Genomic DNA, 22,219 nt, shown 5'->3' with positions numbered 1-22,219 from the left:
CCCGATCGGGAAGGCAGTAAAACTGTGCACCTAAAATTTCAGGCAGGGGGGGGGGTGAGATTATCCAAAGGGGGGGTGTAATTAACAATACCCTTACTTTATACCCTATATAATATATATCTGCCAGCCGCTAGATAGTAAGCCTTTTCTTACTTTAAAGTATTACTACTAGTCTAATAATAACGATATTATTTAATAGGGTGGATCGGTGGACCGAAAAGCGGATTTTTTTAGAGAAATTATATCTATTCGTAATACTCTTACCACCCGAGTAATTAAGTTGGGATTTGCTAATTATAGTATTTCCCTATTTAACTATAAAAAGGTGCTTAATCCGCTTGAAAAATATATGGATTATCGGGATAATCTAGTTATCTTTGGTTAAGACGACGGATTAGAGGTTGATTTTCCTAGCTCTATTACTAATTCACCACCCTATAGAATCTCTCGTATAAACGAGAGTACGCGTAAATTGGAGGCAGATATCGAATTGCTAGATAGCGAGCTTTATATAGCTATTTAGCACCGAGTAAAGCTACTATACCAGAGTGCGCGAATTTTAGCGGAGCTAGCTACGTAGCTTACTAAGGATAATACCACCCTTTTACGCTATAAAGTCCACCAAGATACCCGTATTACTAAGCGCTAGATCAACCTAGGGGGCCCCCTTACTACTAGTGATACTAATCGAATTATCCGGACGCGGGAATCGAAAGAGTAGGTGTAAGAAGAGAGGCGGTTGAAAAAGCGGATTTCGAAGCTATTAACTACAGAGGATATACCAACCCTAGCACCCCGTTTTATTCTATAGATTCCACTAATGGATGATGTATCTACTATTTAAGTATTTGTTAGGATTTTGTTTTGATTTTTATAGGCGTTATACGTTGAGAAAAATACAAAAATATTTTATACGTTCTTTAAAATTTACGTTGAGCAAGAGTTTATATTACGGTGTGGTAACCCTACACCCGAAGGGGGTGGGGTTACTTGGTAAGGACCGGGTAGTTAGTAACTACTAGTAATAGGTAGTGATATATAATAACTACTAATAATATCCTTATTTTTAATATACTTACGAATATTAGCGGCTTTTCCTTTTCCCTTAGGAATATAACCGTAGTAGGGGCATAAGTTATAATAGGCGGGAATCGTCTGAGGTAGTGGTAATTAATAGTAATTCCTAGTAATAACTAAAAGCATTCACTCACAATTATAGCGTTTTAAATTAGCTATCGGCTCTTTTTATATCGCTTATAATTATAGATTCGCACTTTACGACTAAGAACTATTAGTAATATATAGGTATATTATATAATAACCAAGTGTATACTTATATCTATTTGTCTAGGCGTCTATTTAGGCGATTACTTTACTAGTAGTGTCCCTTTAGAAACTTGTCTCCCTTAGCTATTGAGGTAGCTATTAGTATGTAAGTAATTTAGCAAATAATATATTATAGCCTAATGGTAGGTTATAATATTTTATAAGGAAGTAGTATTAGATAAGCTATATATATTATATAATGTCTTATATAATATATATATAAATATGTATGTGGTTATACTTATCCTAAATAGGTAACTCAGATGGCGATAGTAAGATTGATTAATTGTTATATATAGGAGTCTTTGCTTCTTATATAGTTCATTAGGAGGCAAATGATAAGATAATCTATAATATCTTTATTACCTTAGTATAAGATAATCTATGATATCTGTATTATCTTATTGTCTATAATATTAGAAAGGAAGTTATAATATAGTTTTTTACTATATATAGGATATCTAGGGTTCTTCCTAGATAGAGCTAGTAATTTATATATGATCTCCTTCCTATTATAATAGAAATATACTATACTATTATATTATACACTATTATACACTATTATACTAAGAGCCCCCCTTAATCTTTATATTAAATATAAAGATTAAGCATATAGTGTATAATTGTTATAAAGTCTCATTAAAACCAATATATAGTCAAAACCTTTTTAGGATAAAATACTATATTATTAGAAAGAGTGCTTTATAGCTTATTATTAGAGATTTCAATCTCTTTATATATATATATAAGCCTTATATATTGTCTAGATTAGCTAGATTAATTAAAGATTTATATATAGTATAGTTAACATTCTTTATTAAGAAGTCGGCAAGCATATATTTAGAAGGTATTTCGGTTATTTTAACCTTTCCTTCTAATATAGCTTATCTTATAAAATGATATATAATTTCAATATGCTTTGATCGCTTATAAAATTCAGGATTCTCAGCTAATTTCTTAGCTAATATATTATCAACTAAGATTTCTAGTATACTAGTAGTATAGCCTAATCCTAGCTCTATATTTAAATAATTAAATATATTAGCTAGATATATAGCTTCTTTAGTAGCTTCTTTTAAAGCCATATATTCGGCTTCACAACTACTAAGTGCTATAGTCTTTTATAACTAAGAATTCTAGCTTATAGGATTATTTAATCCTATATTTAGGGTTAGGCTAAATATATAGCCCGATATAGATTTTCTTTGATCTAAATCATTACCCCAATTAGAATCGGAATAGCCCTTTATAAATAGATCCTTACCTAAGCAATTATATACTAATCCTAAATTAGGATATACTAGTAAATATTTCCAAATCCTATTAAGGGCTATAAAATAGTCCTTACTAGGATTACTCATATATCTAGTATAGTATATTGTAGTAAAGGTTATATTAGGTCTAGTTTTTAGGGCTAAATAGAGTAAAGATCCTATTTGTTTCTAATATTCTTTAATATCACTAGGGCTTACACTAGTGTTATTTTTCTTTAATTTTAGCCCCGGTTCACCCGGTACTTTAATAGGCTTATAATTAGGATTATTAAATATAAAGAATTTACTTAATAGCTTCTCTATATAACCCTTTTAGTCTATATATAGTGTCTTAGTATTATAATTAATATTTATATTATTACCTAAAAACATTAACACTATACCAATTTCATCTATCTTTATATAGTAACTAATTTTAGTTACTAGATTTCGTATATAATTTAAGTCTTTATATATGACTAATATATCATTAACGTGATATATTAGTATATATTTGTCTTTAGGGTTTAAATAGATTCCTTTATCGTAAGGAAAAACCTTAAAGTTAAACTTAATTAATATACTAGATAGATATTTATACTAAAGCCTAGGGCTTTGTTTTAAACCATATAATGCTTTCTTTAAATGACAGCATTTATTAGGGTTACTATATACTCCTTTAGGAAGGATAGTATATATATCGGCATCTATTTTAGTATATATAAATGCGTTTTTAACGTTATATTATAGTATAGGCCAGCCTTTATTAATTGCTATTATTAATAATAGATGCCATAACTCTGTTCTATATATAGTAGAAAAGGTCTTAAGGAAATCAACTCCTAATTTTTAATAAAATCCTTATATAACCCACCTAGCTTTATATCTAATAGTTTTATCACTATTAGTTATATAATCCTTATCCGGATTTGGATTATTTATAGGTTTTTTCTTAAAAACCTATCTACCCTTAATAGGGTTAATATTAGGTGGTATATTTATAATTTTATAAGTTTCTTACTTTTCTAACTCTTTAACCTCGGCTAAGTAAGCCTTTAGCCATTAGTCCTTTTTAGGACTATTTATAGCTTCTTCAAAGCTATTAGGTTCAGATAATAATAAGGTGGTTAGAAGAAACTTATTATCTATATTAGTCTTAATAGAGCTAATATAGTTAGTTAATATAGTATCCTTAATAGTATATAATAAAGGTATTTATACTTCTACCCTATATTTAGGGTTAGCAGCAATTCTAGAGGTTTCTCCTCTAGTTATTACCTTATCTTTATCCTTAATAGGATTATTAGGATTTATATTATTCTTTTTAGAGCTTATAAGCTCTAATTTATTATTAGGACTTTTATAGAGATTTAAATTTCTAGGTGGTCTTTCTAGAAATTTGTTTTCATATATAGTGATATCTCTTAACTATAGGCCTTTTTGCCTTTTATAGTCCTATAATTTATAGTGGTTATATTCACTATAACCTATTATAATAGCTTCTTCCTTTCTAGGAGATAGCTTTAATATATATTTATTAGTATGGTAATAGGCTAAAGAGCCCTAAACCTTAATATTTTCAATATTAGGTTCTACTATATTTAACACCTTATATGGTGTTTTAAATCCTAAAGCCTTATAGGGAGTCCTATTATAAATATAGGTAGTAGCTTGAAGTGCTTCTCCCTATAGATAACTAGGGCTTTTTAATTGAATAAGTATAGCTCTTACTTTATTAAATAAAGTAAGATTAATTCTTTCTATTAGTCTATTTAGCTCCTTTATATATATAGGAGTAGTTTTATAGTTAATACTATATTTAGTTAGGGCTAATTAAAATTGCTTATTAATATATTCTTTACCACTATTAGTAAAGAATTCTTTAATCTTTCTATTTTTTATATTCTTAATTAAGGCTTTAAAATCTTTAAATGCTTTATAAGCATTATCTTTTATATATAGTAAGGTTATCTAGAGGTATCTAGATTTTTTATTAAGGAAAGTGATATAATACCTATATTTATTATAGGTAGGGGGTAAAGGTCCACCTAAATCACTATAGATCCTATCTAAAATATCATATTTAGTAGGATCATCTGTTTTCCTATAAATATATCTATTATCTTTAGATAATAGACATACCTTACATTTTTCTTTAAGAAAAGCCTTAATATTTTCTAGAGATATAGTCATCCCTAGAGTCTTAAATAGAATGATTTTTAAGGGCTATATATTTATATGCCCTAATCTTTTATACTATATTTTAATAGTATAAATAATACTATTAGTAGTAGTTCCTTTAGGAATATAGCTATTATTAATATTATTAGAGTTACTAAGTTAATCAGTCTTAGTAGCTATAATCGTATTATTAATAGCAGTTTTTAATATAGTGGCTTTAATAAAATATAGGTTATCTTTCTTATTAGCTATAGTAACTATTCTTTTAGTAGGTGTATATAGATATGCCTTATTTTTTATAAATAAAGCTATAAGATCTAATAACTAGTGAATACTAATAAGATTAATACCTAAATTAGGTATATAATATATATCCTTTAATAGATATATATAGCTAGTATCTATTCTTATATATATACTACCTTTATAAGTTGCTTTTATAGTATTAGCCTTACCCCATTTAACCAATGTGGTAGTAGGCTTATAATAAGAAAAATATTCCATTTTATATATAGTACTAATTATAGTAGCACTATCTAAAATAAAGTCCACTTTTTAACTTATAGGGTTTAAAGACCCTATATTATCTAGTGGTTTTTTAGTAGTTGCTATAGTACTATATACTAAAAAAGGATTACATACCTCTTCATATTCATCGCCTAGTATTTCTTTATTAGTCTCGTTAGGAGACTAATCATAAATACTAGGGTATAATTCTTTATCTAGCTTAGTAACTAAGTTAGGTTCAGATATCATATCTATATCTATATCTTTAGTAGACTAAGAAGAGTCTACTATATTAGATATAATATAATCATTCTGACTTTTCTATATAGGAAGCTTATTTAAGCTATTAGGATTATTTTCAATCATCCTTTTAGCTTTATAAGTTTCTTTTATAGTAGAAATAGGAGGTTTAATAGCCTTTTTAGTGTTACGGACATGCTAGTCACCAATCAATTATGGAGACCGCAACTACTGATGGGCCACCGAGAGCCAACCGATCGATCTGTCATCAGATCACGTGCAAGATCCTATACCTTAGGATCCCTAGGCATTCAGGGAAAAGAGAAACTATGATCATGCTTAGTGAGTAAGAGTCTGATCAGCCTTAAGCAAGACCCACTTCCAGAGGATATCCGGTACATATATTACTATATAGACTAGCAAACCTCTGCCACCACGATTGGGCAATCACCACGTGACCGTAACTCCTAGATCTACTCCACGGGAGTATATCTAGGAGTCACTAGCGACTCTAATAGTGACTCTAGGGGAGTCACCTAGGGAGTAGGATACGAAGGATATATAAGGACACTCTCTTATATACTTAGTTTAGTTCTTCGTCTTCAATCATACATTGTTACTTGTGTATACCTATAGAACTTCAGTGACTCTTTAACTTGATTATAACTTGACAACACTCACGAGCAGACCAATACTCCGGTATAGATCTACTCGGCGCTCTACCTGGCATCGTTCCTCGATACCTTAATAGGACCCATCCTATAGTAAGGCCTATTAGGCAACAGTACGGTTGAGAGTATAGATCGTTGACGTTGGAAACCTGAGAAGCATAAGGCAAGTATAACCCGGAAACCTTCTAACCTAACTGTGACTAGTTAGCAGTGCGTAACATTTAGCTCTTTTACGCCTAGGAATCCAGTTCTTTAAGGCTAGATTAGGAAATAATAGCTAGCAACTATTAGTATTATAACTAATAGTTTTATAATGCTCGCAATATTTTCCTTTAAAAGGCTTATTTTTATACGATTTTTTGTGTTGCTTATATTTAAGCAGCATAATATTCGTATAATGACTACCCTTATTAGCATATACTTCTCTACCTCTAGCCTCATCAATTAGGTTAGAGAATAAAGATTCAACTGTATATACATTAGGGTTGTTTCTTAATAATTGGGTTATATTTTATATAAACCCATTATAGTCTTCATTAAGACTATTTAAGACCCATACTATTATTACTTGATTAGGAAGCTCAATACCCTTTCCTTTAAGGTTATCTACTAAGGTTTTAACCCTATTAAGGTACTCCTCCATTAAGTTAAAGTCGCTTAATGTAGTATTAAAGAAGTCCTTTAGAGTTAAATACTCTGTAGTAAACCCTTTAGGGTTATATAGGGCTTCGAGACGTAACCAAGCTTCTTTAGCACTCTCTATATCTTTAAGATATAGGAGTGGGCCGTCATCACAATAAAGCTTTAAAACAGATATAGCCTTATTATTCTTTACTCCTATAGAAGGCGTTTCTATAGGTGTAAATAGGTCTTCTTTAATTAGGGTAGCTTTAACCCTAATAGACCATATAATATAATTTTCCGATCCCCTAAGTTTAGGGAGATATACCTTATCTATAGAAGTCATAGTAAGATATAATATATATATACTAGATATTTAGTATATATATAATCGAAAATTTGATAATATACTATATTAAAATATAGTATATAAGTGTTATTATATATAGTATCTACTATATAGATACTATATATAATATATTACTATAAATAGTATATGTATACTATTTATAGTATATCGAAAATATTTCGGAAATATTTCGGCGTTACTTCGGAGTTTCCTAAATAGGAAATAGATAGCAAGCCGGGCTCATAACCTATAAGCAATTTAGCAGATAATATATTATAGCCTAATAGTAGGTTATAATATTTTATAGGGAAGTAGTATTAGATAAGCTATATATATTATATAATATCTTATATAATATATATATAAATGTGTATATGGTTGTACTTATCCTAAATAGGTAACTCAGATGGCGATAGTAAGATTGATTAATTGTTATATATAGGAGTCTTTGCTTCTTATATAGTTCATTAGGAGGCAAATGATGAGATAATCTATAATATCTTTATTACCTCAGTATAAGATAATCTATAATATCTGTATTATCTCATTGTCTATGGTATTAGAAAGGAAGTCATAATATAGTTTTTTACTATATATAGGATATCTAGGGTTCTTCCTAGATAGAGCCAGTAATTCATATATGATCTCCTTCCTATCATAATAGAAATATACTATACTATTATATTATACACTATTATACACTATTATGCTAAGATAGTAATAACTAGGAATTAGTAGAAATTGATAGATATGATAAGTTATATTCTAAAAGTGCGGAGGATAAAGATAATATAAATATTAATATCTTAGTTCCTCCCTAGCTACTTCTAGTGATAAGTCATAACGGTCGATAGTGATCTAAGGGCTTTATTGAGCTGCAATTCCTTTAACTACTAACTACTAACCGGCCCTTATATTTTTTACCAAAATTATAGACCCTCGTATAGCGAGGGTCCGCCATCCATACCGTACATCCCATCCACACCGTAGATTTTTTATATATTTTACTTTGACTACCATTTAGTATACCACCATATAGTAAATTAATTAATTAAAAATTGTAAATAAATCAATTAACCAAATTACTACTAGTATATAAAATTAGATCAATTTCCCCTGCGTTTTTTCGCTCGTCTATACTTCCTAATTTCGACTAACACCTTCTTCCACTTCCGCTTCGTTTTTTCTTAATCGGCTTTCTTAGTCAATTTATATTCTTTTCGCTTCATTTCTTTGACTTAGGATAAACTAATAATACCAGTTATCTAAGTATGTATAGCGTCGAGAAGTATTATACCGGGCGTAGCGAGCACCTATAATAGCTTATATTAAATCGAATTCCCGCTATAGCTAGAGAGCTAGTATAGCCTACGCTTTAGCACCCTTTATAAGCTTTACTAGCCTATCTTTAAAACGCTGAGTGGTAGGATCGTATTAATTGAGACGATAGCTAATTCTTCGAATTCTCTTAGCTATTTTTGGAGTGCTAAATTCGGTGTTTTAAGAGCTAGTTAACGGAGTATCTTACCGGTTATTATAATATAGATTATACGACTCCAATTTATTAGTAATAAGCTTAGAATTAATAGGCTAGAGGCTAGTTAATTTGAATCTAAGCTTAATTATATACGGCTAGAAGGTTTTTCGTCTAATTTCGCTAATTAAGTATAGGAATTCATCCTTCGAGAATTTGCGGTATCTAGTTATAGTAGCCGTCTTAGCATAATAGTGTATAATAGCGTATAATAGTGTATAATATAATAGTATAGTATATTTCTATTATGGTAAGAAGGAGATCCTATATAAATTACTGGCTCTATCTAGGAAGAACCCTAGATATCCTACATATAGTAAAAAACTATATTATGACTTCCTTTCTAATACCATAGACAATGAGATAATACAGATATCATAGATTATCTCATACTGAGGTAATAAAGATATCATAGATTATCTCATCATTTGCCTCCTAATGAACTATATAAGAAGCAAAGACTCCTATATATAACAATTAATTAATCTTACCATCGCCATCTGAGTTACCTATTTAGGATAAGTATAACCACATACATATTTATATATATATTATATAAGACATTATATAATACCGTATTTCACAAGCGAGTGGCCACTACAAGCGAGTGGCCACCCCAACCAAATATATTAATTTCAAATGCATATACCTCAACCAAAACTCCATTAAATTAAATACACTAAAATCATCTATCTAGCTGAACATCTATTGATTTTATGCCCTATTTCTCCACAACCACTGCACTTTGGTGGCGCCCGTGTACGTGGTTGTAAAGCCGGCGAAGGGCTTCTTCGTGGAGGGGAGGGAGGTGCTTCATCTGCTTCCACCGGCTTAGTAATCAATTAAGAAGCTTCTTGAACTGTGAGCCCTGCTTCAGCTAGTATCTGCTGTCGGGATCGAGTACGCTTTTGCTTCTGCTTCTCGTTAGCGGCGCGTAATTCCTTGTTTTCTTTCGCGAGTAAGATAGCACCTTACATTATAAGACGGAAGCCTTTTATAAGCTAGTTTAATGCACGATCTAACGGGCTAGATGGACTTTAAGATCTTATACGAAGTAAAGCTTTAATTGATGAAGTCTGCTAACGTAGTTCTTTCTCTATAGCTGGCGTTTTTGGTGTAAAATTTCGACTTGATTCACTACCCCGGCTAGGAGGGGGGGTAGGCGTTCGAAGCCGGATATTAAGCCTTAAAATCACTTGATCTAGTGCAAATGGCACTAAACCGGTAGCTCGGAAGCTACTTTTAATTGTCTTCGGTTTAAAAGCTTTAATTCGTGCCTTTAGGTATGCTTTAAGAAAGTCAAGTTTCTCAATATAGTTGATCCCATTCCGCATCTTGGTTTCAACCGCCCGACTATAAGACCGTTTTAAGACTATAAAACAGCCGATATCGAGAGGTTGTAAAAGATAGGATGAATGAGTAGGCATACAAATTGGTATCACCTTATTTTACTCGCAAATTTAATCAAATTTCGGCGTTAAATGACTTCTATATCCGTTAAGTATTAAAAGCCGATACCCCCCCTTCGTACGTGAAGAAGTAGTAGGAATAAAGAGCTTTTCAAGCTAGCGAAGTCTAATTTCATCCGAAGTCCAACTATTAGGACTCACTTTAAAACGCTAATCGTTAGGAAGGCCGGTAAACTAGGATTTAAGGAAGACCTTTCCTTTAAAAATCACACACGGAGGAAGCACCTAGCCAGAAGCATTCGTATATTCAATCACCGTCACCCACTCTCGATTTCTAGGTTATTTAAGTGCTCTCCGCCTAGAGTATTCACTCCTCGTAATAACCCTCGTAGGTGTCGTTAATCCCAAAGCAAAACTAGTCTCGTCAAAGTTATAAACGTCATCGGGGTCGATTCCAAATTGAAGGATCGTTTTTTAAACCAAATCAAACCACTCCCTAATAATTTTCGGGTCTTCACATTTCGCGCGCTCGTAGTTATACCGTTTCGAGAATCGGGAGGAGAGAAGAGGGTGCCTTTTAACAAAATTCGTAACCCAATTTTCGCCGACCGAAGTAACCGGGGTGGTTCCACGTTATTAAAGAAGAAGATTGGCCATCTCTCGAACCATAGAAGGCCGGGGCGCTGATCCACGAGAATCCATAGAGAGTATCCATTTTTGAAGTGATTCCTCTTCAGTTGTAGTCAATTTATATGAATTGGCGCGAGAAATCGCGCGGTGTTGCATTCCATTAATTCGGTTACGGAGAGTTGTACGCGGGACGTTAAAGGTACGCGCAGCAAGAGAAATAGAGCTGATATCTCCATTTTTAAAAGCCTAGATAGCTAACAAAAGCCTACCCTCTTGCTCTATTGAATTTCTAGAGGATTGAGAGCGAATTGGTGGCATGGTGGGTGGTTGAAGAAGCAGGGTTTAAATTAACTGACGCGTTTTGGTTGGGGTGGCCACTCGCTTGTGAAATACGTTATATATAGCTTATCTAATACTACTTCCTTATAAAATATTATAACCTACCATTAGGCTATAATATATTATTTGCTAAATTGCTTACAACTCTCTTATATACTTAGTTTAGTTCTTCGTCTTCAATCATATATTATTACTTATATATACCTTTAGAACTTCAGTGACTCTTTACCTAATTATAACTTGACAAACACCTACGAGTAGACCAATACCTCGGTATAGATCTCCTCGGCGCTCTACCTAGTATCGTTCCTCGATACCTCAATAGGACCTATCCTACAGTAAGGCCTATTAGGCAATAGTACGGTTGAGAGAACAGATCGTTGACGTTGGAAACCTGAGAAGCATAAGGCAAGTATAACCGAACCCTTCTAACCTAACTATGACCAGATAGCAGTGCGTAACAATTTGTTACCCAATTGGGTACCTAGGGGTTGGGTTGGGTTATCTAGTATAACCCAAAACCCAGCTTAGGTCCAAGGTTTGGCCCCAAAACCCAACCCAAAGTTGGGTTGGGTTGGGTTCGGTCCGGGTCCAATTGGGCTCTAGAGAAGTCTACTTAGGCTCGGTCGGCCGCCTCATATGGGATAGGAATACAACTTCTTAAAATCTAAGTATGATCCGACGCTAACTACTAAATGAACTGTGGGTATGGAAATTAACTGAACTGGGCCCGGGCCCACTTTTCTTTTCCCATATAAAAAAATAAAACCCTAATACAACTGGGGGCCTAGTACACCCTCCCCTATAGGATAGGCCTTAGGCCCTAAAATCCTAAACTGTAATCCGAGTCAGCCTCACTCCCCCCTCCCCTATAGGCTTGAAACTCCTCGCCATCCCGCTCACGTTGCATGACCTCGTGGATCCATGCTTTAGCTGTCTTTTCCAGCCCAGGGCCATACTGCTGCGCAACACTGGGAGGGTACTGGTTTGGCGGGCCATACTGAGCCATATAGCGTGTCGACATATCATGTCGCATGCGAAGCAGTCGTTGTTGGTAGAGATGGGTGTACCTCTGTGCTTGGTTCATGGGCAGTCCGTTTTGACCCATTTTGCCACTATTCGCTTGTGCGGCTGGCATCGTCATTTGCTGCTGTTCTTGGGCTGTTAACTGCAGATTGCATTGGTGTGGCTCGTCTTGTTGACCCTGTATCTGTGGGTGCTGGCCGTGTTGAGGAACTTTAGGAACACCCTGATGATTTTGTTGCTGTTGCGCAGAGAGTTGGTCCTGCGCCTGCGGGGCAGCAAGTTGTTGTCTCCGCGATCCCTCTTTCGCATTTTCCTCTGCCTGCCGCTGCTCGATCGCGCGTCGCCGCTCTCTCTCCTGATCCTGCTGCTGATTGTTAAACGTCGACTGGGTCTTCTCCGACAGACTGGCAGGAACCACCAAATGATCAGCCTCCAACGAGAGGAGACCATCTACTTGTGGTCGATGATGCGTGATATTTAGGTATGTTGCTTCATAATGCCGCTTAGGCGCCACACTGGGAACCGGAAGCGAGCCTGTTGGCTCACCGCGTGCTTTCCTGGATTCTGCCTCTGCCACAATCTCTTCGAACTCTTTTTGGCCGGAGTCGAGACGCCGTTGAAAGAAATTCCTCACCTATATTATCCGCAGTGTCAGTTTGACTTGCAAAAAATAGCGGAAAAGAGGAGAAATCCACTCGCAAAACATCTCACCATGACTGTGGTTTTCGTCTTCATAAACTTGGATATGCCTTCGAAGTCTCGACCGAAGTGGGACAGCATCATTTTGAAGTCGCGTTGTTCAGGCACCGACCAGTAGCTTGTGGGCTTTAACGATCCATAACCGACCTCCGGTTTCTCAGTCGACGCTGAAGCATCAAAGACATCCATGTCTTCCTTTGCTCGAGGTTCGACATCCTGTACAGGCCTGGGATAGTCTTCTGCTGGGTAGGATACCGGGTAGGGCTGTGGTACCGGTGGTGTCAGATGTTGTTGAAGGGGTGACAGTGACTGCTGCTTCGATGATGAAGTGTGCTTGACCTGGACTTCCCTGCTGCTTCTCGCATCAAGCACTTCAACAGCCTCAGTAGGGAGTGTGTTATCCATGAGCTTCTGTTCTGCTTCGGGGTCAGGTTCCACATCCTGATTCGCCAGATCTTCCGTGCGCTCAACGCTTAGCTGTGTCATATTCGTCTGCTGCTTGGATGATCGAATCGTAGTATCGACGAATGAAGATGGGGCATCCGGAAGCCCTGTAGCTGGGACATTTGCACCTCCCAAATCCGTATAAGCTTTTCGGCTATCTATAAAAAAGCGTCCAAGCAAGCTTCCCTTCGTCGCGTTGCTTGATGTGTCAGAATTTAAATCAACATCGCTACTACCGATTTCGTCTCTCGGAAGGCATGCCAATGAAATTTCCTCCAGGTGTTGTCCTACATGAGTTGCGTACGCTTTCATCGTTTGCCAACCATCCTGTGAACATAACGCACACTTATAATCCTTGAACTCCAGTTTCAAGACTGTCTCTTGAGCTTCTGAGATTGCTGCTGTCAAACGATGCCTAGCCAGTGCGATGTCGTGGCATATAATCAAATGGTCGACAAACAATTGCTGGGTGACGGTGGTGGTATTACACATAAAACAGCGCCACTGGATTCGAGTGAAATGTTCGTTGAATTCGTGATCAGCCCATAACTTACGGCTTGGGAATGTTTTCATTGCGTCTTCACATTCTGCATGTGTGCAGAGATACGACTGCAAGTCCGCGAAAACATGTATTCTACTCAGTCAGTTATAATTCAGTTCCATGATACTATGCTCATTCAAATACGTACTTCCACTCAATCCGGTTTCGCAGAGATACGGTTTTACGACAGTAGTCGCATTGAAAAGGAATCCCGCCTTCCTGCGGTAGAGAAGGCACTCGGGGGCGACCATGGGCCTCTTTTCCGGCAATTGAGAGGAATGAAGTATGGGAGGCGGCAGTGGCGGCATACTGCGACCTTGTAGGAACAGATGTCCCAAGACCAGAATCATTGAACAGGGAGTAGGGCTTAAATAAGGTCAGAGCGTCATGGTCCGCGAGATATGGTTCTTCTTCTTGCGCTCTGATACGGATGGACCTTTCCCAGTTAGCCTCTGCGAGTCGCTCCACCAGGGGAGTTAGTGCAATTGTAAATCTATTTTGATCATCAGCTTAGGCGAAGAAACCCCCGGGGGGGCACCAACCGGTCTCGGATGCGCATGGCAAAAGGCCGCGCACTCTCTGATAAACGAATCACATTATCAAGGGGAGTTGGCCGTGGTTCCACTTTATACTGCAAAAGAGAAATATGCTTTTCGATCACTGGTACGAGATCCATCAAGCAGCTGACATAACAGTGGATTCGTCCGAAGCGATTTTGTTCGCGTTCAGTGGTTGAAGATGAATCGTCGGAAACCTCGTCATCTGAAGACGAGTCAGAACTTTCTTCAGCCGAAAGCATTATTGTTGCCTTCTCTAACTGAGTATAAAGTTCCTGTGAGAGATCCCATGCGGAGGTCCTTTCGTTTTGTCCGCTAGTTGTGGTTATGTCGCAGCCCGCGAAGTAGGGCATCAGAATATTGCCGATCCCCTTCAAATTTTCGACCACATTCGTCTTCAAATGACATGATTGTCCCAGAATGGTGTCGAGGTGACCGGGAGGAAGTTCTCTTCCCATAGTCGGATGTTCGCTACATCCTTCTTCAAGGTGTTCTTATGCGGGTCGTGCGGTGTTAATCGAAATCGTGATCTCCAAAGATAGACTAGGGCAGTTGAGCAGGTATGATATAGAGTTTCAACAAAGCCGACGTTTGGATCTTGAGTGCTGTTATCGATTCTGGATATGACCCAGTCACTCAGTAATTGCGTTGTTTCCTTTGTTGCTTTCATCGTGCTGCTGGTGATAAACGGCAGATTGTATCGAGTGTCAGAAGGCGCGAAGCCGTGCGACCATTGGGGGCTGAAAATGCAAAGCTGGTAAAGTAACTACCCTCCTTACCCCAAACCAAAAAAAGGCCTTACATATGTAAGCCAATAGTGATGGAAACAGTACGGAATATGCTTTCTAACATATATGATTAAGAGTAGCAGTTTACCTAGTGTGGGGGAGTGAATGCGTTCCAAGGTTATCTTTATCTTGGCACCGCATTACATGCTGGGGAATGCAACTGGACACGGGACAGGTAAGTAACTTGTCGAAAGTTGAGGGATTGAATACATGGTTTTTACAGGGTATTTTACCCCAGAAGATCACATGACCGTGGTACGCAGGATGCCATACAAAAGTGCATATTACATTTTGTCATTATGTCTGTTATCATGTCCATTGAAATTGTCAGTTTTGTCATTTTAGTTAGACAGTTACATACCACTGAATGATACCATACGATGTCAAATCATAGATTTCCGTTATAACTAGCTACATACAGTGACTGTTCATAAGTTCTGACACCCCCTTGGCCGGCCCCACCTACACACCACCTTCCCCTATCGCCTACACCGCCGATTAAACAAAAAACGCGCGAGTTAATCTTGTACACGTCGCGTTTATCGGTCAACTCAGATGGGGTAAAATACCGTGGATTCCCCACACTGTACGGCGTTATTCAGCACCCGCCCACGATAGGTACGTACCTATCGCCATCTGCGGAAGAACTGTGTCGTAATACGTAGATAACCCCTGGATCGTTTCAACAGATCCTCGGAAAAAAGCACTCATTCAATTAACTATCTTATAAATTTCTGATACCTGCCCGTACGGTTATCTTCCAACCTGACACTATCTACTGTAAATCTTGAGTACGTACTGGCAATACGTAGCGCTTATGCACGTGGTGTATTCTTTATAAAAGATTTCTCACCTGCTCTGTCCAAGCGTAATTTCCTACGAGGCTGACATAGCGAGGCTGACCCGTTCCACACTCACCCAACCCGCAAGAAACCTTGCTGAAAAGCCGCTTATTCCCAAGCACCTACCATATTACTCTGCTGACAGACACGACGATGGCCAGTCCATTGCCACCGAAACGCCGGAGGGACTTCGATGTCGCAATTATCTGCGCGCTACAGTTGGAAGCCGACGCTGTAGAGGCACTCTTCGACTATTTCTGGGATGAAGATGGCGATCGATACGGAAAGGCATCGGGAGACCAGAATGCATATCGAACTGGGGTAATCGGCGATCATAATGTCGTGTTGGCATACATGCCAGGCATCGGAAAGGGGCACGCAGCAAGCGTCGCAGCGAGTTTCCGATCGAGCTTTCAGGGTATCCGACTTGCGTTGATTGTTGGAATCTGCGGAGGGGTGCCAGGCAGAACCGACAACGATATATTCCTTGGTGATATAATCATCAGTGATGAGATCGTGATATACGACTTCGGCAGGAGATTTCCGGCGGGGTTCCGACGCAAGGAGATAGTAACCGATTCTGCTGTGAATATCGAAGTGAGAGCCTTCTTGCACAAAATCAAAAGTCGAAAGGGTCGTGAACATTTACTCGGCAGGACCCATCACCATCTCACTGCCTTACAAAAGCGAATCAGTGACTATCGCAGCCCTGCGAGAATGCTAGATCGACTTTTCGAGCCGACCTACCATCATAAGCATCATATTCCCTCGAGATGCAGGAAGTGCAAGAAGGACGAGCATTGCGCAAAGGCCCAGGAGGCCACATGTGAAACGTTGAAATGTGATTGGAAGGAATTGGTTGTTCGTTCGGGTCCATCACCAGGTGGGATCAATATCCACTTCGGGCGAATAGCCTCAGGAGACACGGTCATGAAGTCTGGCGAGGACCGAGACAGAATTGCTGCGGAGGAGAATGTGATCGCGTTTGAGATGGAGGGTGCAGGCATTTGTAATAATCTGCCCTGTATCGTGGTAAAAGGGGTGTGTGACTATGCTGATAGTCACAAGGATAAAATATGGCAAAGGTACACAGCCGCAACAGCCGCTGCGTGTATGAGGTCGCTACTGGAACAATGGGCAATTATTGATCAGCCTAAAGGAAGTGACAGACAGCTTAAGGGTTCCACACAAGGATATTATTCTTCTCGCCTCGATACTCTTTCCGAAGTAGAATCCACTCAGTCAACTCATTGTGACGAAGCATATCAGTCACAAAAGAATCATGATACCAGGGATGATGACCTACTACAAGGTAATCTTTGTCCTTCTAAACTAGCTGGCCCTAAGCTGACCATTCTAGTTTTGCCGACAATTGAATCGAGTTTCAAGATTACACTTACCTGTTTCAAACAACACCGAAAGTATTTGCCTCGAGATGTTGATCTTAAGAGCACATTGAAAACCCAGCGCGTTATCTTCTCGAGTAATGTGGAAATCCTGTCGTCGGATGCTTCGGGTTCTCTTAACAATCCCCTCGGTTCGTCGAAAAATATTTGCCTGGAGCTGACTCTAGCAATCCGAACGAAGCTTGAGGAGATTGACGACATCACAAGGCGTCTTCCTGTTGCTACTAAGGCGAAAGTACAGCACAGGACTGCCGCAGACAGGCTCAAGGTGAGACACCTACAGAGAAATTTTCACCACCCTACAAACTAATCGACCCTATATTCAGGATGCTGTAGAAGACTTAAAATCCCTGGTTCAGGTCTTTGCATCCTCTATCCCCCAACGCAAACAGCCTCGACTATCAGAAGAGTCGAAAATAGCCAAAACTCCCAAAGGTCGCCGCGAATTTCAGCACTTCCGCATTGTCCAGCAAGCCGCTTGTAGCCTTTATGATGCTCTTGGAACGGCCTGTAATGCGCATTCTGTCCATGACGTGCATCTATCCCTCCAACCGGACCTTAATGAGACACGAGTGCGATTCAATGTGGCCTTTATCCAGAATCCCATGGTGCCGGGGAAGGCAGTCTGGATTAATGTGGAATCAACCATCAAATCTTCCGAGCCGAGTTCCCAACCGGTCTCCACATCATCATCAAGGGGTCACTCTTCTCTCAAACGACCAAGACAACTTAACGAAGCACATTGTCCACCAACATCTCGTAAACGTGTACAGTTTCGTCTTTTACCCGGGCCTCTACAATCAGTGTGCCCTGAAGAACCCATTATTGGAATCCCAAATCTCTACCTCCAACGGAATTTCTGCACCGTGGTCGAGAGGTCTTTACACCAAAAAGAATGTAATGGTTGCATCGGGCTTCTTGGAGACAACGATATCTGTAAACATTTGGCATATATGGGAAATCAGACCAACAGCATGACCGCTTCCACATCACTCTCCCAACTGATATCACTGTCAGGAACCGACTCCACTGGAGGCATGGGTCTCTACGAGCGCGTCCGACTAGCCAGATATCTCGCCACTGCTGTTCTCTACTACCATTCTACACCGTGGCTCAACAAGGCATGGCGTAGTGACGACGTTCAGTTTTTCGGATATCACGATTCCTTGCTCCAGCAGGCACAACACGTCCTACCATATATGACCACATCTATCCGAGCACCAAACTCCTCAATGAGATCTCACCCCCGATCCTCCGATTACCATCACATCATCCGTAACCCTGTTCTCTTTGGGCTAGGTGTCATGTTCCTCGAACTTGCATACCAAGCTCCCCTCAGAACCCTACAACAACCGGTCGACCTCAAAAAAGGAGAAACACAGGGCTTTGCGGATTATTTCACAGCGCACAGATTAGTAGACGATAGCTACCGCATGGTGAGCAAGAGTTTTAAAATCATCATCAACAAATGCCTGCACTGCGACTTTGGGCATGACAGTGACTTTGCGAGTCCTGCGCTTCAAGAGGCTTTCTATCGTGATGTTATTACGGGTCTTGAGAATCTAGAAAAGGTTTTTCGGGAATTGCAGCTTGATGATCTGGAACCTACTCCGGTGTGATACATATTAAATGAATATGTGGGAAACATTTGGCATCTAATTATTCTTCCTGTTCCCTTAAATAGATCGAAGTATATACTCGGAAGGTCGTTGGTACAGTTCGCTAGACCAAAAGTGGGACTATTGGCCACAATTAGGTATCCTATATCCCTTTACTCGGTCCTTGCCAAAGTTAGCCTATCAATAAACATAGACAACAAACTCAGGACCAACGTCACCTTCGATCCCCTGTAGCAGCAAATGCGCGCTACAGGCGATCCAGAAGACTAACCAAAAATCCTAATCACCAAGGCTGGTGTGGACTCGGGCAAGGTGGTTGTTGGCGTAAGCAGCTACGGAAGATCCTTCAGAATGGCCGATGCAGACTGCGATGGCCCGCTATGCAAATTCACTGGAAGTCGACTGAATTCTAATGCTGAGAAGGCAGACTGCACTGATACCGCGGGCTACATCTCAAATGCAGAAATCAATCAACTCCTGAACCACAACTCATCCCGCGTCAATAAACATTATGTTGACACCCACAGCAACAGCAACATTATGATTTACGACGACACAAATCCTAGTTACGTTATTAATAGGCATATTATAAGGGGTATATAGCTAAAGGGGAAATAAGAAAAATAAAAAGAAAAATAGGAAGAAATCTCGTGTCTACGGGCCTGAGAGCTTCCGTGACCACGACTGTCGCTGCCACGAGCCTAGCGATGTAAGACTTGCGCTCCCTCACAGCCAATGAGCCCCGCGAGCGTAAAAATGTGCCCCCTCGCTGCCCTGAGCCCCGCGAGTGTAAAAGGTGCTTCGCAGGACGAGCTCTGCGTCAACAAGACCCTCCCGCGGCCTTAAAGTTTGTTGTTTTCGGCAAGGTCTACATAATCTCTGTCGCATTTCTTTGGCCACCGATAGGTACCATGTTCACTAGCACTCTGTACTTAACAGGACTCGGTTTCAAGCTCAGGTATATTGTATAGTTCGAGTGACACTGCCAATGGAGGTTGATTTACACTATATCAATCCCGAAAGCTTACTCGATAACAGAAAGACTGACATGGAATACCCAGAACCAGGCAAAATTGCTTTTCCAAATTGTCCGCCTGAATGGATACAATTTGTTGCTTTATAGGTCTTTTGGTATAATGATGAACCATGTACACAATAGCAGGACCTCACCCCGTATTGGTCATGACTTGTATCTACGAGTTGTTTAACTATCAAAAGACTATATCTACTGGAGCATGGGCAAGCCACTGTCCAAACGTTACGATCAGCCTGAGACCAATCCATATACTTCTATCATTCAATCTACAAAGCAAACAAAGTCTTCCACTAATGCGCTATGTATTATGTGCTGCACGGGTTATATAAGACACATATATATACAAGCCCCATCGCGTCAAGGTTTGAACCACGGCCAAATGTCGAGCTAAAATTATCCGGAACAAATTCAAGCTAGCCCCCTAGCCAGCTCTCTTCGACTTATGTATATGTAACTTCCCTTATGGAGCATTGCATAATGATCCCCACAAAAGTAAGAGGCGTTCCGCTTAAGGAACGGGTGACTTAAGCCTGAGGAGCGAAACCAAGACGGGGGCCATTTGAGTCGAAGACGGTATACTGGCTCTTAAGGAAGATGTCACCGAAGATAGAGAAGCCAAGACCCGAGTTGCTCTGGATACCGCCAAAGCAGGTGTCGCTACCCTGGCTCACAGGGGCGTAGTTGATCAGGTCACCGGGGACGACGGCGTCGTAGCTGCCGATGGAGACGGTGAAGTCGGGCAGCTTGGCAGAGCAGGGAACGGTGTAGCCACCGGCGGAGGAGTCCTCATTGGCACCGGAGACCTGCTTGTAGTAGGCGGAGACGACGTCGTCGGGGAGCATCAACAAAGTGGTGCCAGTGTCAGCAATGCCCTTGATGGAGCCGCCTGAAGAGCTACCGATCTTGTAGCTATCGGCAGTGAACATCCAGAAGCCCTGGGAGCTGTCGACATTGGTGTAGGCAATTGAGCCGGTATACTTGGACTTGTCGAGGAAGCCGAAGTCGTAGGTACCTGGGGCGTTGTGCTTCAGGGTGACGGCAAAGAGAGGGGAGTCGAGCTGCGACTTGACGGTGTCGAAGAAAGTGGTCTGAGCCTGGGGCTTGACGGTGTTGATCGAGCTGAAAGCCAGGCCAAGTAGACCGTCGTTGTTCTTGTCGTTGACAAACTGCTGGCTGATCTTGGAGGCAGCCTCGACGGCCTGGCCGGTGGCCTTGACGCCGCCGACGATGACGGTGTCCTTGTAGACATCACCGCTAGCCGAACTTTGGTCACCGTACTGGATCTGCCAGGTGGCGCCGGAGATCTTAGTGCCGTTGCGGCCGGCCTTGTAGATGCTGTGGCCAGCCTGCTCGGCAGAAGGCAGCTCGGAAGAGAAGACCCAGCTAAAGATAGAAAGTCAGATGCTTGTCATTTTGATAGAAGAGCATACATGCGTAAACTTACAGATCAGCGGAACCAGTGTCGAAGTCCAGGTTCAGAGTAGTGCCACCGACGTTGACGGGAGTCAGATACTCCACGTCGTTGTTCTCGGGAGTAGTGGTAGCTGAGCCGCTCTCAGCGGCAGCCTTGACACTGGCAGGGACGGATGCGCCGTACTTGGTCAGAGCATTGGCGTACATGCCAGGCAAGTTCAGGGTCTTAGGACTGACGGCAGGCCGAGCCAGCTGGTTGACAGTGAAGCTGCTCTTGCGACCACCGTGCGGCACAGCCGAAGCGATGGAGAGACAGGCCAGGCCGGCCGTGATCTTGCTGAAGACGACCATGTTGAAAGAAAGAGAGTAAAGAATGACTCTATATAATGAAGTGTGGAAGACAAGCTGTGTGGACTGGAACTATCCAAGAACACGCCGGAGACGAAGGCTTCTTTATAGCCGGGACTTGGGATTGTTTCATCTTGGAGCCTGATCTCCGCGGACCGAACAAGACATCAAAGATGGCACCTTTCGAGGCACACGGGAGGAGTAGTTGCTCATCTAGGAAGCCCGTGGTGCCGATCCAGCACATGCTGGGACTCGGGGATGTAGACTTCGAGATTGTAACGGACTCCATCGGCCAGACGGAATGAGACGACGGACTCCGCCAGTATGGAGCCGGGGGGAGACGGGTGTCGCGTGAGTTCCGACTCCGGGAGCTGAGGCGTCAGATAGCACCAGTCAATCACAGAAGGCGGGGCGTGATGTTCCATGACTGTGATGTGTGA

At 40.1% G+C, this 22,219-nt stretch overlaps 4 protein-coding genes across 4 annotated transcripts; 2 read left to right on the top strand and 2 right to left on the bottom strand.

The window, feature by feature from the left end:
* Positions 1 to 12,021: 12,021 nt before the first annotated feature.
* On the bottom strand, positions 12,022 to 15,067 carry N7471_003532 (SANT/Myb-like DNA-binding domain-containing protein; the record flags this gene model as incomplete). The annotated part of the gene is given in 5 exon segments (XM_057276252.1): positions 12,022 to 12,720; positions 12,798 to 13,863; positions 13,919 to 14,263; positions 14,313 to 14,722; positions 14,734 to 15,067. Coding segments are annotated over 5 exon segments (2,784 nt in total), but the record flags the coding sequence as incomplete, so codon positions are not given.
* Positions 15,068 to 16,110: 1,043 nt separating this feature from the next.
* N7471_003531 (5'-methylthioadenosine/S-adenosylhomocysteine nucleosidase family protein) lies at positions 16,111 to 18,982 on the top strand (the record flags this gene model as incomplete). The annotated part of the gene is made up of 2 exons (XM_057276251.1): positions 16,111 to 17,631; positions 17,690 to 18,982. 2 exons carry the CDS (start codon positions 16,111 to 16,113, stop codon positions 18,980 to 18,982), a joined length of 2,814 nt encoding a protein of 937 aa, XP_057140889.1.
* Positions 18,983 to 20,542: 1,560 nt separating this feature from the next.
* On the bottom strand, positions 20,543 to 21,782 carry N7471_003530 (pepsin-like aspartic protease; the record flags this gene model as incomplete). The annotated part of the gene is made up of 2 exons (XM_057276250.1): positions 20,543 to 21,401; positions 21,463 to 21,782. The coding sequence occupies 2 exons, from the start codon at positions 21,780 to 21,782 to the stop codon at positions 20,543 to 20,545; spliced, it is 1,179 nt and encodes a 392-aa protein (XP_057140888.1).
* Positions 21,783 to 21,817: 35 nt separating this feature from the next.
* Positions 21,818 to 22,084, top strand: N7471_003529 (uncharacterized protein; the record flags this gene model as incomplete). Its single annotated transcript, XM_057276249.1, has 1 exon — positions 21,818 to 22,084. One exon carries the CDS (start codon positions 21,818 to 21,820, stop codon positions 22,082 to 22,084), a length of 267 nt encoding a protein of 88 aa, XP_057140887.1.
* Positions 22,085 to 22,219: the final 135 nt, after the last annotated feature.

This window comes from Penicillium samsonianum, assembly GCF_028829775.1.
Source record: "Penicillium samsonianum strain IBT 33392 chromosome Unknown utg000002l_segment0_segment0, whole genome shotgun sequence".
NCBI lineage: Eukaryota > Fungi > Ascomycota > Eurotiomycetes > Eurotiales > Aspergillaceae > Penicillium > Penicillium samsonianum.
This window is presented reverse-complemented; position numbering and strand designations above follow the sequence as displayed.